Raw genomic sequence first — 18,348 nt, 5'->3', positions numbered from 1 at the left:
TTGTTAGTGTCTGAGGGAAAAATCATCTCAGAGAAGTTAATATTGGCAAATTCAGTATTTCCAGTTGTAAATTAGGTAGAATTAACTAAACCATAATGTCACCTTATCACTGCCTACTAAAAAAAGTAATAGCTACTCAAAGGTGTGATGTACGCATTCATAGATTAAAAATTAAGATGATCACTGGACAAGGGTCAGTGGAAAATAAGTAGCAGTTTTGCACCAATGCAAGACAAAATATACTTTATTGTGACAGCAAATGCACATAGTGCTATAGGTAAGGCATGCTACTACCAGTCTGCATATAATCAAAGGCCAGTATGGAAATGAATGGGAATCAATGCTGTTTCTTAATGCTTGAAGATTTAGTCCATGGTGAAGGAAAGAGAAGAATTTATGTCCACATACCTCAAATGCAGTATTATACACCTACCAAATCAAGAGACATATGCCTCTAACCAAGAGCCCAAAGGCAAATAAGAGAAAATCCTAACTGTACTCAAAAGTCACTTTTAATATCAATGACAGGATGATTTTGCCAATTAATTTAGGACAAATTTCATCTCTAGGCAAAGACTATATTTTCAATCATAACATTTACTGCTATAGAACCTAGAAATTGAGCAAACAGCCATTCATTCATTGATTGAAGTATTTAGTCAATTTTAATGCCATTTATTCCACCAGAAACAAATACTAAAATACCTAGAAATGGTTTGGATAAAGAAACATTTACACTTTAATACTTCTTAATGCTGTAAATTTTGGGCTCCAATAACCCCCTGAGTCAAATTTGATCCCTATCAACTTGAAGGGACCAAGTACAGTTTCGATTTCAATACCTAAACTTCTGAGGGAAAATCTGAGAAAATAATACTAGGAGATCTAAATCCTTTGATGTAACTATCAGGCTCTACAGACTTGTCAAAATCAATGCAAAACTGAAGAGGATATGCTGAAATGCTTTGCAAAGCATTTTTAGATAGGCTGCTTCACTTCCCTCCATTTAAAACACATGCAGAAGAAATGTTTTCTGCATGAATGCACACGGACATTCTGTTCAGTTGTTTTCTAAATGCAATACTGTGGTTTTAAACAGTATGCTTTAATTTAAACAAACAAGTATCTTATATACAGTCAATTTAGTTTAAGAGATGAAAAGAAACACTACTATGAAAATTACTTATCAAATACTCTGCTCTTTTGAAAGGTGATTTTAAAAGCAACACAGGACCAAAAACATCCAACTATTACTTTATTTATATTACTATGCTTAAGTTACATGGAAAAGACAACCAAGCAGTTCTGCCCCATATCAGGAAAAGTTTCCAATCAACACCAATTATGTGGTGACAAACAACTAGGAATGGTGACATCTTTGGGTCAAGACTGACAAGGAAGAATGGGCTCTGATGCTACGGTTCATCTCCAACAAGAATATGGCACAATGGCCAGCACAAGCAATACTAACACTGAACCTTTAGCGCTGGTCACAAATTCGGATCTCTTCTCTGAAGCTAGCAAATCAAGTGAAATAACTGGGTTTTAAAAAAAAGTCTTAAAATGAAGCCCAAATAAATTTAAAAACCATGCTCTTGACACATTTTCCTTTCAAAATTTACATAAAATACTTTTTCACTCTTAACAGCCCAGATTTTTTTCCTCACATAGCCCACCATGTAGCTGCAGATAGACTATTCTGCCTCAAGATGTAAACACAGGGGGGAAAAAAAGGCATCTGCATAATATTCTCTCTACACACTGCTGTTGGATGGAAAATAGAAAATTTAAAAAAAAGGAAAGAAAGGAAGGTTCCATCATAGATTCTCACAACCTCTTGTTCCGCAGTTCATGAATCCGACTCTGATGCTAAGGTGACAGTGTATGTAAGTAGATTTTTGTTTTCAGTGAAGAAGACCTGGGAAAAGATGGATTTCTCTCTTTTTCTTCAAGAGTTATCAGATGGTACATGCTCCTCAAAGCCCTCACTTTCTCGAACTAGAGCGCGTTCCAGGATCACACGACCTTCCTTATAACGCTGGCTGTCTTCAGTGGCAAACTCATAGATCCATCCCAGTTTGCTATTGCAGTTTTTGCAGCTCACGTCTCGAACCATGTGGCGGCCAGTGAGCATGACTCGATCTTGAACTTCACTATACTGTAGGTTAACTACCTAAGAAACACATGAAAACAAAATTGCAAAGGCATGTAAATTATCTGCCAAAAGCGGTACACAATATTTTTGTTGGTGAAAGAACAGCAACTTCAGAAAAGCAGATAGCAGTTGTTTGTCAAACCTGCAACACACTTTCCAAGAGCTATTTTTGACAAACTGATTGGACAGGTAACACCTGTACTGAACTGGATATGTAATGCAATCATGTATTGTATTACCCTAAGCCACCGTATTTATAGACATTAATTATGCTTCTGTGTTATAGCAAAGAGTCCTTAACTTGGGGTCATAAAATGTAGGTCTGGGTCCAACTGTTATAATTAACCATTCAATGATGAGTGTAGACAAGGCTACCATACAGAACAGCCTAGTATACAGCAGGTATTCCATAAAGAGAAGTTTGTAAAATTTGTTTCTGAAACAATTTTATCTACTAACAGACTGGGGGTAGGTTGCAATATATGGTTTTCAAGTGGGTTCAAAGAATCTATGGAAGAATTTCCAATGACTCTGAACACCCAATAACCCTCCCTGCTGAATTTTTCTGTAAAGAGCCAGATATTTTTGGCTTTGAAAAGGGCTATCTGGCCTTTGTTATAGCTATTAAGCTCTGCTGTGGTAGCACAAAAGCAACCGTAGATAATACACAGATGAATAAACATGGCTGTGGTTCATTAAATTTTACTTACAAAAACAGGCAGTTAGCCTGCCATGGTGTGCCAACCCCTGCTCTATACCTAAATAAAGACGAAGATGTTTATACACTATCAATTCTTTCAGAGAAAATACTTGTTTTTAAATGGTAGAGAGGGGTGTCCCCTGGGGAAGTTTAAGTTGAATATCTAAGAACAGTACCTTGGACTAGTTCTGTAGTTCAAGGATATTTGGAATATCTAGAAATTCAACTTTGCTAGTACCCATTAGACTCCAGGAGGCAGAATCACATCAACCAATTTAAAAGCAAGCCAGAAATGGGGCAGACTATACATTAATCTGTAAGTCAGGAAACACTTTGGTTAGTAAACCTATTAGCCAAATCATAATCAGAAAGATGACTGGTAAATTAGAGCAGGAAGTTGGTTAGATGATCCTTATTCACTTGCACTGTCAAACTACAACAGCTTAATGCAGCTATCTCCCTGTAAGGGTAAATTAGTGCTATGGGGGTGTTTCAGCCCCTTTAATAGTCTGTGAAGTCACTACCACATTCTTACCCTGAGTGTCTCCTGAAGTAATGGAGATCACCCTTATCATAACACAATCCTTAAAACCCTCAAGCCTAAAAATCACAAGTCTAGTAATGCTTTCCTGAAGTCCCAAAGACAAACTAGCAGGCAATTTCTATGGAGTGCAGCTCTCATTCTGAATCTTCTTAGTCTCTCCATGCTCTGAGGGGTATTCTGGTATTGCTATCAAATATATCCACTGAACCCACTGAGGAAATGAAACCAGTTTTCCCCACAAACCTTGTTAAAAAGAAATGCTCTGCCAGTGGCGCCTGTGAATCGAGTGGAGATGAGTTCCGAACGGTTGGTCAGGATCGTATCGCAGTTTGCACAGGAAAACAGACGGGTACCACCGATATGATCAAGGAAAATCCTGCCCATTTTTAAAGCTGAAGCTCTAAAAACCTGGGAACAGATGAAAAAGGACAAGAAATGCATTATGATTTTTTAACTTGTTAGGATCTACTTAGGTGTCACAGAGAACCATTTATATATACATATATATCTCTTCATAGTACTTAATACATGAAATAGATGACTCTGAATGAAAGGATCCAAAGTTCACACATGGACCAAATAGGCAAACTCAAGCTAAGAACACTTCAGAAACAACGAGTCAAGGAAGCAAATATTTTCATTAGGAAGGCCAAAGAATATCCCTTCTCTTTTGATTGGTATGAAAAACGCAAGGAGACAGTGTGCAATATCAAACCAAATGATGAGAAACACCAGCAGAAAGGTGAGAAAAACGGTTAAGCACAGGGTTCTCCATTCTGGAGAAGGAAATAGCAACCCACTCCAGTATTCTTGCCTGGAGAATCCCATGGACAGAGGAGCCTGGTGGGCTATAGTGCATGGGATCTCGAAGAATCGGACATGACCAAGCAGCTAACAAGTATATATTCTGAGTATCTGTAATTTGAGAAAAGACTTATGGGACAAGAGTGTGCTGCTTTGAGAGCATGGGGTACCTGGTTTCTCTGGTCATCAGGTGCAACAACTATGTAGGTGATGGCACTAAATTAGTAAGTTTGAGTCTGTGGAGCACTATACTAGGTGCTTTGTTGTTGCTGTTTAGTCGCTAAGTCGTGTCCAACTGTTTTGTAACCCCATGAACTGTAGGCCACCAGACTCCTCTGTCCATGGGATTTCCCAGGCAAGAATACTGGAGTGGATTGTCATTTCCTTCTCCAGAGGATCTTCCTGATCCAGGGATTGAACCTGCATCTCCTGCATTGGCAGGCGGATTCTTTATCACCAAGCCACCAGAGAAGCTTTACTTATTTCAAAATCATCACAACAACTCTGTGAGGTTGTCACCTCCAATTCATAGATTATTCAACGTTACTAACTGGTCCAAGGTCACACAGCTTTCAAGTACAGAAAATCATGAACAGAATATGGCTCACTCAAGTCAAAGCCAAAATTTTTCCGTTACTCTAACACTGACTCCTATAAGAAGAGGACATACAAGATGGTCTAGGCTGGCATAAGGTTAGGAAAATAAGAAAAGAGAAGAGAAAGATGAGCCGTTATTATATAACTTACTATATTTAAGAAAGTCTTTTGATTCAATAAATCACAGAAGTGCTGAAACATTAGGGAAAAAAGCTCTGAATCCAACTTCTGAAACAAGGGTAATCACACTCCAATATTTTAAAAGTTGAGTTAATACATGTAACTTCCCAGAGGAATCGGGTGGAGGGAGGTGGGATGGGGGACCAGGATGGGGAATTCGTGTAACTCTATGGCTGATTCATATCAATGTATGACAAAACCCACTGAAAAATAAAAAATTAAAAAAAAAAAAAAAAAAAAATACATGTAACTCCTTAAATTCATTGCAATTAATCTCCCAAAACAGCACATTTTTAGAGATCTAGGTATAATCAAGAATACACCCTAGCTTTTCATTTTAAAAAGAATGTATTCCTTTGTGTAGTGATCAGCTCCTGTGTTTCAAATACTTAATATTATTTGTCTTTAAAACACCATACAGAGCTGATACAGCTACTGCTATGGAAAAGAAAAATGTAGAATCCATGTGCAATCAGTGTCATCTTAAACTTGGGGAAATTCCATTACAAATTAAAAAGAAAATTCTACTCCTTCTAACATCTGTCAACTTCAGCCATGAGGCAGTTTTAATGTCATCAGAAATGTGACATTTCTGTCACCAAGATAATTAAGACTCCCACTAAATACTATGATATGAAAGTTCAATAAGTAATGAAAAACAAATAGTAAATAGACAATTTATAGCTAGTAAACAAGAGTGTCAACAAATAAATCCTGGGTAAAAACATAAGACTTAAAAAATGACATTTACCTTTCTTGATTATATTTCTGCAAAATGACAATAAAAGACTTGCTGCCTATTGTTTCAGTCTTCCTTCTCCCAGATGCCTAAGAATACAGTATTTGTTACACAAAGCAAATCTGAGGGTGCAAATCTGAGGCCTGCTGGCTGAATTCATTTGATGGCATAGGAACACAGCAGTGAACAAAACAACCCTTCCCACACCAAAACATTAGTGTTCAATTAAGCCCAGGGTTTTTAGTTTTTAATAAAAAAGTTGAGAATCATTTAAAATTTGAGAGATTTCATTAACAGCCTGTTTTGAGCCTTTGTTTTTAAACAATGGGGAGAGCTGGCAACACAGGACATATATTCTCATATGGTAACAACTGGCTAGAGTTGAGAGGTGCCTTCAACTCTCCCCACAAGGTCATTTCATTTGCTTTTTATCTATTTTGTGCCACATAATTACTTTACCTGTAAGACATCTGAGTTTATGACTCCTGATCCAAATAAAGCATTCAGTGATCCTGTGAGTAGCTGATTTTGGTCATGTTTCTTACTACCAGTCATTTACAGAAAGGAATCACCAGCAGGGTTTTATGGTAACACCTCTGAAGATGTACTCCTCAGTTTTTATTTCTCTAAAAACTAGTCTTTGTGTGGTCATTTATCCTCCAGCTTGGGCTTCTGGGAACTGTTATTTTCAAGCCAACGTTTCTTCAAGCTTTCAAATACAATACTTTATCTAACTTACTTCAACAATAATTCAGGAATAACCAGATATTTTTGACTTGACTGATAGCAGATGCAATACTACTGAGGAAAATATTCTGAACTTCAAAACAAACCCTTCCTATACCTTCTGCCTATATCATTCTATCTTTGGTTCAGTATTAATAGCTGTGACCATTTGCTCACTACTGGACACAGGAAAACTATTTCTGAATGGGGTAAATAGATTTAACATCATGCTTTCTCTTTCCTGTTTCAAATTCAGACTATTTTTAACTTTTACCCAACTATCTTTACTGAATTCAGTTACATGATTCATTACAAGACCAAAAATATCTATACAGACTCACTATTCCTAGTTGTGGTTGCCATGTATAGAGTTCTATATATGTATATAGAACTGTAAAATGTAGTTCTCATTTGCCAAAACAGATAAGCTACAATGCCAGATAATCTATCAGAAGTGAGCAAAACACTGCTTTCTGTCAAAGGTGTTTGGAACACAAAAAAACCTTCGCAGGCCATTGAATTTCACATGTTAGGCCTTCACCTCACCAGGTTAGGAGTGCAACCTAGTGCTCATTCACCCTGGGCACACTCAGGAGACTGACGGCAAGCATACCGGCACTTCACCACAAAAGGGGAAGGTCATTTAAAAGCTAGGGCAAAACACCTGAATTAGGTTTCTCTGGACCCAGGCAATATATTGAACTCTGCCTTAGACTTGATATTTAGTATCAACATCATATGGGACCACTGCATTCAGTACTTCACTTATCACATTCAACCTTAATAATTTCTTAGTAGGTATGTATTATCCTACGTTTGTAGAGGAAGACATAAAGGCTGTAACTTTATGAAACTGGCCAAACTGGGATCTGAACTAAATTCTGCTCCAGCTCTTTTAACCCCACTTACTCTCCCGTGACCAGAAAAGACAGCCAAATTCAGTCTTTCTCTCTCAGATTTCTCACACACCTCTCCTGCCTCCATGCTGAGCCACCTACATTCCCTAACTTTGCTGGTGGCAACTCTTATCCCTCTCCTAAACTAGAAACCCTGGCAACTTCTTTAAGAAACTGCAAAATTGAGAAGACCTCCTAAATCACTTTTAAAGATCTTTCTTCCTCATTCTTCATCAATAACTTAGTTCACATTCTCATCACTTCTAGAGCAACGAAAGTAAGGTACTTTAGCCTTATGTACTTATAAAAGGCATGTACTTCAGACACCCCTTTCTAAGAGCTTATCCTGTCAGAAACTTTTTACCTGATAGGATAGTATATAGCTTATTCTTTAAATTCCATTTTCTTAAAGGAATAATTGACATAAAATTTGGCCATTGTTAAGTGTACAAATGAATGATTTTTATTAAATTTACAAAACTGTGCTACCATCACCACAAACCAGCTTTTTAGAATATTTTCATCATCTCTCCAAATCCCCACAAATCCTTCCACAATCAATCTCCATCTAATTGTTTTTACATCCAAATTATTTCCCAGGTCATGTACACACTGCTATGTTTAAAATGGATAACAAAGACTTGTTATATAGCACATGGAACTCTGCTCAGTGTTACATGCCAGCCTGAATCGAAGGTGGGTTGTGGGGAGAATAGAAACGTGTATACGTATGCTGAGTTCCTTTGCTGCACACCTGAAACGATCACAGCATTGTTAACTGGCTATAGCTCAATACAAAATGTTTAAAAATAAATTAATTTAAAAAAAGCTAAATTATTTCCCAGGTATGCTAATCACCTTGCTTGGACTTAAAAGAGTAACAGTATTTTCAGTCACACATTTGTAAAATATCTTAAGTGTGAGCTGCTTTCACAGATGACTAACGTTCTCTGTGTTGATTCTGAGGGCACTTACTGTGTCCTTAAGTAATGCGCGTGTTGGAATCAGTGTTGAAGTTTAAGTTTATAACCAAAATTCTGCCAAACCTTTGGTCCTCTGTTAAAGGCCAGTTGACCATATTTATGTGGGCCTGTTTCTGGGATCTCTATTCTGTTCCACTGATCTATTTGTCTATTCCTTCACCAACACCATACTGTCTTGATTACTATAGATATATGCTAAGTCTTGAAGTTGGCTTCCCTTGTGGCTCAGCTGGTAAAGAATCTGCCTGCTAAGTGAGAGACCTTGGCTCAATCCTTGGGTTGGGAAGATCCCCTGGAGAAGGGAAAGGCTCCCACTCCAGTACTGTGGACTGTACAATTCACGGGATCACAAAGAGTAAGACACAACTGAGCAACTTTCACTTTCTTTCTATACTAAGGCTTTAAGTTGGGTAGTGTCAGTCTTCTGACTTAATTCTTCTCCTTCAATATTGTGTTGCCTCTCCTGGGTCTTCTGTTCTCTATAGAAACTTTAGAATCAATTTGTTGAGATATTCACAAAGTAACTTGCCTGAATTTGGACCGAGATTGCACCAAATCTACAGAACAAGTTGGAAGAAATGACATCTTGACAACATTGAGTCTTCCTATCCATGAACACGCAAATTCTTTCCATTTATTTAGTTGTTCTTGATTTCATTCGTTAGTTTTATATTCTTCCTCACATAGATCTTGTACACATTGTTAGATTTATACCTAAATATTTCATCTTGGGGGGGAATGCTAATCTAAATGGTATTGCATTAATTTCAAATTTCACTTATTCACCACTGGTGCTGATTTACACATCACACACACACATACACACTAACAAATACACCTTGTTCATTAGTCTGGCTCATTGCTGAGTATTTTCTTTAAAAGCAAGGGTCAGAAAACTAAGGCCTACAGGCAATAATCAGCTCACCACCTGTTTTTATACGGCTTGCAACATAAGCAAGCTTTTTATACCTTAAGATGGTTTGGGAAGAAACACCAAAAGAATATTTTTGTGACACATGAAAATTACATGAAATCCACATTTCAGTGACCATACATAAAATTTTATTGGAACACAGCCAGACCCATTTGTTGATACTTGGCTGCTCTTTCAGTATAATGGCAGAGTTTGAGTAGTTGCTACTGAAACCTTATGGCCCACAAGTTCACAATATTTACCATCTGGCCCTTGAAAGAAAGTGCACTGACCCTTGCTGAAAAACTTGTTCAGATAGCAAAAGAGCTCTTCATTTAGAAAGTAGGCAATCTTTCCCAGAAAAAAAGGAAACTTGGTTGGCATTCAGGTTTAAGGATCAACAGGAATATTTGGCACAATCAATTTAATCCCACTTCCATTTTCTTCATGGGTTTTCTAACTAAAGTCTTCAACTTTCTGTAGCAAGTTCAGCGTGTTGAAGATCAACAATACATAGATTATAAAAGTAGAAAGTATAAGTAGCTGCTGCCTCCTCCTCTCTCCACCCCCAGGATTTAAACAATGTATCCCAAATACTGGAACTCTGGGTTCAAATCTTAGCTCTGCTGCTTAAAAGTTGTGTAAACTTTGGATAAGGTATCCTCACCTGTTTCTTCATCAATAAAATGGTGGTATCAGTATTCATCTCTGAGCTGTGGAAATTACATGGCACTACACTGAGAACAGTGCCTGGCACACAATCAATACTAAATAAAGGTAAATCTAGTAAAACTAGATTACCTTCTTCAACATTCTCCACCCTAACCTCCCTCTAATTACAGATGAAGAAAGCAAGGTTCAGAAAGAAAATCAAATCAACAACAATTTAATTAACTAGCTTCATTTCTTGTTAACCATGGCAAAGCTAAGTGACCAAGTGACAGAAATGACATGCAGAAGGAAAGCTAGAAACTTTTGAAGCATCTCAAATTCTTAGTATCATAATTCTAGGTCTTAAAATAGGCACTTATCCTCCCTGTAACTAATAATCCAGTTCAGATTCAATCCTGGCAAGCAGAATTCACAGAAGGAGGAATCACACTCCCCAGCCCTAAAAATACCAGGGAGGCATCTCTAAGAACCCTCTGGTAGGAAAACACCCAATTCACAGACTTTGTGTTTTTTTAAAAATTATTTCCTCAGGGCATTGCCACAGACAACAGAACACACACTCCACCCAGCTCTATCACTGGACGGGTAAGACGGGCTTTTCCACTACCCTAGGAGTTGGTGGGCAAATGCAGGATGCAAAGACTCTCTTCTGCAGGGACCTAAGTGTGCAGGAGCCTAGTGCAGAAAGGGTTAAAGGAATCTGCCCTTCTAGGAGAGGCTCTGTGCTGCAGAAGTCTGGCTGAAACAGAAACATGTGAAAACAAGCTGGTATATCTAGTTTTCAGTCTCTTCACTCTCCAAAACAAAAGGAACAAAACCCAAAGACAGCCCTTGGCTGATTACTATAATTAACACTTAATTTCTACTGTAATTTCATCAACTATTTCATACTGATTTATGGTAAGTTCTATTGAAAATCTACAAGAGAAAATAATAAATTGACTTTGATCCATAAAACCAATTCTCCAATTTTTGTACAAAATATTCACCAAGCCAAGGTTTTGGTGAAACAAGTTCGTGACCAGTTTACTTTGCTGTTTCAAATGACGTTCTAGTTGTGGCATCAGGTCTTCATTTGACAGTAACTTATATTTTTCTTTTTGCTCTCCAAATAATGTCTTGTTATTAAATGTTTTCCAAGTTTATTATGTTTCTATAATTCTGTTTAGTCATCACTTGAAAATAAGACTAGTCATGTAACTTGGGGAGTCAGCTAAACAATCTCACCAAAACAGTTTTTGGCAAGGCAAACTCAAGATCTCTCTACTTTGTTGTGATGCAATACCATGAGTCAAAAAAGTCTCTAACTGGATGGATTGGAGTATAATTCAACTGTCTGGTTTCCTGATTCACGTGTGAAGTAGCAAGTTTCATGTCACAGCTATCATTCAGTTCCTACACCACCAACATTACTACACAGGATTACCAGAGAAACTGATACTGGTTTATACAACCAGTTAGGCACTATGAAACCTAAAATGATACTCTCAGCAGGATTATACTTAGTACGACTATCTTCACATCTCATGGACTGTTTTTCAGAGGGTAGTAGCTAGTTTAATCTCACATTTAGACTTAATTTTGACCTTAATTCCCTTCCTTTTTTATTTTCTAAATCTTTTTTTATCCTCTCCTACCACTTAAATAAAGCAAAGGCAACTAAACCTAGGCAAAGTTCCTCAAGGATCCAAACAGATATTTCAAACGTAGCAACAAGTATTTTGTATGTTGTTAAAATCCAATTTAGGTTCCTGTATAGAGTTAAATAACTTTCTTAAGCACATTTCATCAACATGCTCTCCTATAGATAAGATGGCTGCCAGATATAAACTTAAAACAAAACATGCTCCCTCAAAGGAGCAGGCCTGTATTGGGCCTTGAGTTGGGCGAGAATGTGCTAAAGGAAGACACTGGTCACTTCCAAAGAGCATGACATCTGCCTGGTATTCTAGTACAAAAGTGAAAGTTGCTTAGTTGTGCCCCACTCTTTGCAACCCCATGGACTATGCAGTCCATGAAATTCTCCAGGCCAGAATACTGGAGTGGGTAGCCTTTCACCTCTCCAGAGGGCTTCCCTGATAGCTCAGTTGGTAAGGAACCCACCTACAATGCAGGAGACCCCAGTTCGATTCCTGGGTTGGGAAGATCCCCTGGAGAAGCGACAGGCTCCAGTATTCTCGGGATTCCCTTGTAGCTCTGCTGGTAAAGAATCCTCCCGCAATGAGGGAGACTTGGGTTCTATACCTGAGTTGGGAAGAAACCCTGGAGAAGGGAAAGGCTACCCGCTCCAGTATTCTGGCCTGGAGAATTCCAAATACAGTCCACGGGGTCGCAAAGAGCCAGACACTTCAGAGCGACTTTCCCTTTCTAGTACAAAGTACCAAATTCCTTTAGTTCCACCTTCTAAGCCTCCAGGCCTTTTTTTCTCTCCTAAGCCTCTGTTTGCCCAATAGTAATCCAAAGCCTCTTCATTTTTTAGGTCTAATCAATACCAATCCGCTTTATAGAACGCTTCCTATTTCATTCTTATTTCTCATTGTCCCATTTTTGAACTCTCATAATACTCATCTTATAAATTACTAATATTTAACTGTTACTCTTCATTTCCCTATGCCTTTTTACTAAAAATCATTAGTTTCCAGAGAAAAGTTGGCAATTTCTTTGCAATTTCCTTCTCATCTAACACACAGTACAAGTATGCAATAAACCTTTAGAAAACGATTACACCAAGACCCTTCGCATCTGGCACAAATATGTACCCTGGATACACTGCATACATTTTGGGTCACCTTTGTTGGAACACAGCAGCTACACTATGTGCGACTGCGCAAAGTTAGCTAATACCCTATTATCCTCAGTTATTTCACCAGCAAGTCTAACTTTCCGAAAACACAAGGTCAGCCTGAGATTACTTTGTTTTCCATCTGTCAAGGAGATCTGCAATAAAAATCCTCAGACTACCAACAGGGCTCTGTAAACAGAAAAAATTTAAAAATAAATGAGCTGTCCACCTTCCCAGACACTCCCTGAAAGAGAAGACTAATAGATGTCGGGATAAAACAGATCCTTTTAGTATTTCAGTTTTCCAGCTTCCGCTGTCCTCAATACTCATTGTCCTACCTACAAGTGCAGATTAAACGAGAGGCCAGAGCGTGCCTACCGCCCTACCAACGAGGAGAGGAAGGATGCAGTTCGCCGTGGGGACTGCGGGCGACCCCCGCGCCGGGTGTGAACAGTCACAGCCGCTGCCGCCCAGGCCCCGAAGCCCCGGCTGGCCCCAGCTGATTGCCGGCACGTGACGCCGCGGGCCAATCGGGAGCGGACCGGGCCCGAGCGCGGCGCGGCCCGGCCTCCTCCGGCACAACAAACAGAGGCCGGAAACAGCTGAGCGGGCCGCCCCGCGGCCCGGGTCGCCCGACGGCCGCCCAACAGTCGCGCCACGCCCTCCAGTCAAGTGGGCGGGGACCCCTCCCTCGGCCCGGGGTCTCCTGGGGCGCAGGAGGGCAGGGTGGCGGGCATCCAGCCTTTGCGGGATAGCAAACAAAAGCCACCACAGCCACCCCGCCGGTGGCAAGTGCCAGCCGAGTGAGGATGTGGCCCTTTTGAAAGACGGGCCACGCCGTGGCGTTATTACGGCCGCATATTTCAGAGTCGAGTTTAGACTTCACTTCGTGGCTCCCGCGACGACCTCCGCGGCGCGGAGCCCGGGGCGCGCCCCCGACGCTGCGGCGGGGACGCGGCCCGTGGGGGCGGGGCAGCCGAGGCTGTGGGGTCGCCGGCCAAACTGCCCGCGGACCGGCTGCCTGAGGCCCCGGCCGCGACGTGCAGGGCCTCCGAGGTTGCGCTGGGGCTGGAGAGAGCGGGCGCCGAGCTGGGGGTCGCGGCTGTTGCGATCGCGCCAGTCGCCGGGGTTGCGCGGCGGGGGCGGGCCGACGGCGGCCGCCGCGCCTGGGCCTCACAAAGAGGAAACAGGCCAGCTCGTCAGTCCGCAGCCCCGGCACCAGGGCCCGCCCTGAGGGGCGAGGGTCGGCCGCGCTAGGACCCCCGAGGGAGCGCGGAGAGGGAGAGGCACTTCCTGCCTGGGCCCCCCGCCCTGGGCCGATCCAGAGTGTTTCGAAGCCTCTGATCCGGAGAGGCGCCTCAGCCCCTTCCCGGCCCCGAACCCGGCCCCCGCCCGCCGCACTCACCCCGAGCGGCTGTGAAGTCGGCGGCCGCCTGCGGCTTTTCGCTTCTCAGCTGGGATGAAGCCCCTTAGCCACCCGAGTCTTCAGGTTTAGTCAGGCCCTGGCCTTGGCCCCGCCTCTCCCTGGTTGGGCCTCGACGTCAATCACCCGGTGTAGCTCCGCCCCTCGGACAGTCGGCCCTCCCGGTTGGTCCAGAACACCTTTCATTTCTAGGCCCCGCCCTCTCCCGGGTATCCTGCCCCTTCCGCTAGGCCCCGCCCCTTCCCTGGCGCACCCTCCCCCACTCCCTCTCCAGTCTGCGTCTAGGCCCACCCCTCCGAGAAGCCGCAAGACCTCGGGCAATCTCCCTGCAGCTCGCCCCGCCCCGATCCAACACCCAGGACCCGGAGAGCCAATCAAAGAGGCTAACTCTGCCCCCTCTCCCGAGGCAGCCAATGTGGAGAGACCTAAGATCCACCCCGCTTCCCAGCTGAGAGCACACAACATATCGTCCACGTGAGTCAGCTTCTTAAAGGAGACTGCCCAGCCTTTCTAACAGAGGCAGCTGTGCGACATCTCGCGTCATCAGCGTCACCAGGTGGTGGCTAGGGCCTAGTTTCCTGAGGCCTAGTGATGACAAATGAAAACAGACTGTTTTTCTAGGCAAAGCAGGTACCCAGATAGCTTAAACGCACCATGTAATTAATTTTTTTGAGATGGTTTACTCTTTCTTGCCCTTATAGTAGGCCACGTTTTACTTATAAAGCCCAAACCTTTAAGTGTGGGCATACAGGAACTCCTGAAGAAAGGATTTTTCTAAGTGTGGCTGAACTTTATTCATAACTACCTGAGTTCTTTCTTGGTGGTGGAAGCGATTATGCAAAAGATGAGAAAATTCAGACTTCTACTTGAAGAGTTTCTGCTTCAGAGAGTTTGGAGATTTGTTGAAAAGGATTGAATTCCCTTAATACTCGTCAATGCTTAAGATGGAAAGTTTTGTCTCTCATTAAATTAGAATTTCCCAGGTAATTACTTTAATGGTCTTTGGATGACCTTCAGGATAAAGCAGAAATGTTTGACGATGCCTCTTTCTTAGGTAACAAACAGTAACATCTGAGACTAATCTCCGAGGTGCTTAAAGCTATCTATAGTGGGACAGAGGTTTTAGCAAATCCTAGCATCTGATTCTTCACCAAGCCCCAAAACTCACCAGTATTTTCCTTCAGTTCAGATAAAAACCTGAATATTAAAGGCAAAAGGACTGTCTTTTGATAAGTGAGCTTTTCATGAGATGAGGAAAATTTAAACTTCTAAAGTTTTTTCTCATTAATTTGCTTTTACTTAGTATTAATTACAAAATACACATGTTCATTGTAAGAAGGTCATACTATCTCATTTCATAACAGAGACTTCTGTCCTCTGCTTAAAACTTCATTGTAGCTGTGTATTCTTCCTGAAAAGAATGTACAGGAAAATACATTGCATCTCTTATTCCTTAACTTGCCTTTTTCACTCAATATGTTATGGCCATCCTTCCATGTCAAATGTATCTTTCATCTACAAATTTGTCTCCATTGTTTTTCATAGTAGGACTTCATCTTTTATTAAACATTACGTTTTCTACTTATAGAAAAGTAGGTTCCCTTCAATCTTTTGCTATTAAAAATATTTTTTAGAACCTGAATTCATTGATAAAATATTGCTCAAATATTTCTGAATAGAATCATTTGAAAAGAACATACATATAATGCCTAAACCCCAAGGAATGAGTTTTTCTCAAAGTGAGCAATGTAAGTACCAGCTAAAACAGTGGGAAAGGTAATTATTAATTTAAAAAATACATATAAAACACTTCCTTTTTCAAATACTTTAAAATTAGCTCACTTTTCATAACCCAAAGAGGTAGGTACTGCTGTCATCCCCATTTTACAGCTAAATAAACTGAGGCATATTAACCAACTTATCCAAGGTCCCCAAATAGACATATTGGATACAATATTTATAAACTTGTGAAAGAATGATTAAAACCAATTTTAGAAAGATTAGGTGTTGGTGTTGTGGTGTTGGTGTTGGTGTGGTGTTTGGAGTTAGAATCCAAATATGAGAAAAGGAGGGCAGATAGGAATAGAACTAAAGGAGCAGGTTTTAACTTTAACAAGAATGGTTCCACAGAATGAAATGATTGTATGTAGGCATTCTAAGGAGAGTATTTTCAAAGATAAATCAGAAGTTTTATTCTAGGTGATTGGTAGAGTGATGATTTTCTATTGCTAGGTATAGGGTGGTTTAGAAGATTTAATATTTATTTATTTGGTTGCGTATGGTCTTAGTTATGGCACACAGGATCTTTGTTGCATCATTCAGGATTTTTGTTGCAGTGTGCAGACCTTCTAGTTGTGGTGCACAGGCTCTAGAGTATGCATGGTCTCAGTTGCCCTGTGGCGTGTGGGATCTTAGTTTCCCGACTAGGGATTGAACTTGCATCCCCTGCATTGGAAGGCAGATTCTTAACCACTAGACCACCAGGGAAATCCCAGGTTTAGAAAGTTGATTAGGGTAAAACCTGATGGGTCTGAGCTGATGGTGGCCTGCCCTTTAGAAATAAAGAATTTACCACTGAAGATAATATAGCGAATATGGAAGAGAAATAAAAAGAAAATTTGAGAGATTTAATATTTCCTCTTTTGATTTGTGTTATATCTATTAACTTGAATAAATTGGCAGTTTATAATATCAAAACTTTCCCATCAAGAACATGGTATGTCTCCCCATTTATTCAAGTGTTCTTTTATGTCTTCCAGTGAAGCGTCATGATATAGCTGTCTTCCTTTAGGTTGTTCTTATCTTCTTAGATTTAAATTTAGATATTGTATATATTTCTGGGGATATTATGGACTGAATTATGCTCCCCTGATTCTTATGTTGTAGTCCTAATCCCTAGTGTCTCAGAATATGACTGGGTATTGAGATAAGATCTTGGCCTTTAAAGAGTTGATTAAATTGAAATGAGGTTGTTAGGTTGGGCCTGAGAACAGTCTGACCGGTATCCGTGTAAAAAAAGAGATTGGGATATACAAAGAGACACCAGCGTGTATGGGCACAGAGAGAAGATGGCCACTTGCAAACCAAGGAGAGAGGTTTCCACTAGAAAGCAAACCTGCTGGCTCCTTGATCTTGGACTTCCAGTCCCCAGAACCATGAGAAATCAATTTCTGTTATTTAAGTCACCCAGTCTGTGGTATTTTGTTGTGGCAGCTCTAGCAAACTAATATAGGGGGTTACTGTGAGTAGAAACTTCTCCTATTTGCTATTATAACTTTAATGGATCATTGTTATTTTTATAGTAAAGATAATGATTTTGTAGTTTATTTTCTTTCCTGAATTTTCTGTATAGAAATTTGAATATTTCTGTCAAACAAATTCCTAGAAGTTATTGCTATTTTGTTAAGTTTCTTATTTTAAATAAAGGATGGGTGTGCAATTTTATCAAATATGTTTTTAGTGTATTTTGGGATAGACATTTCCCCCTTTATTGTATGTCTTTATATGATATATTACAGTTACCAATGTTGTAACCCAGTGTTACACCGGATGTACATTTCTTGAAGAAAAGTCATCACTTGACATATGCTAACTCTGACATTCTTCGAGTCCAGAAAACAAGAAACAGGAATATTCCAACATACACCAACATACCATGGTGCTTTATTCTGGTTGCTGATTATACTTTCTGGCCTAAACTGTCTGATATTCTCCCAAATGGGTGAGTCAAGAAAACTGCAAACCCTGGGTCAGGCTTTCAGAATGCCCTTCTGTTGCTGTTCCCTTGGACCTCTCCTTTGCCCTAATGTGCCTTCCCCTGCTGTGACTTCCCTGACTGGAGCTTCCCACACTGGAGCTGCTGCTTTATAGGTGTGATCACCTTTCAAGTATGTGCTTCATGAGCAGTCTCCTCTTGCCTCCTCACACTTCCCATAGCCTAGTAAACTTCCTTGCTTCGCAAGCCTGAAACGTGTGGGCCTCCACCCACCTGTCTTATTCTCTGCAGATAGTTATGCTTCATAATAAGTCAGATGAAGACTTGGAAGTAAGCTACTTCAAAGTTTCTCCACTCAGTGTTTCTTCCTACATCACCTATTTTCTTGGTACTTTCTCCTGTGTTGGATGAAAACAGTTTTTCTTCTTTTCCAAAGTCTGATGGATTTCTATACCTGGATAAAGGTTTGAAGTTTGAAATCTCAGCTTGTCCTAGATTGAATCTATATTTCCTCTCTCA

At 40.5% G+C, this 18,348-nt stretch overlaps 1 protein-coding gene across 1 annotated transcript; it reads right to left on the bottom strand.

Annotated features, from left to right (window-relative positions):
• Positions 1-226: 226 nt before the first annotated feature.
• Positions 227-14,250, bottom strand: YPEL5 (yippee like 5). Its single transcript, XM_065928938.1, has 3 exons — positions 14,097-14,250; positions 3,643-3,807; positions 227-2,173 (listed from the first exon to the last, which is right to left on the bottom strand). Exons 2-3 carry the CDS (start codon positions 3,781-3,783, stop codon positions 1,949-1,951), a joined length of 366 nt encoding a protein of 121 aa, XP_065785010.1. The 5' UTR covers positions 3,784-3,807; positions 14,097-14,250; the 3' UTR covers positions 227-1,948.
• Between the last annotated feature and the right edge of the window lie 4,098 nt (positions 14,251-18,348).

Source organism: Muntiacus reevesi, chromosome 3 (assembly GCF_963930625.1).
Source record: "Muntiacus reevesi chromosome 3, mMunRee1.1, whole genome shotgun sequence".
NCBI classification, from domain to species: Eukaryota; Metazoa; Chordata; class Mammalia; order Artiodactyla; family Cervidae; genus Muntiacus; species Muntiacus reevesi.
This window is presented reverse-complemented; position numbering and strand designations above follow the sequence as displayed.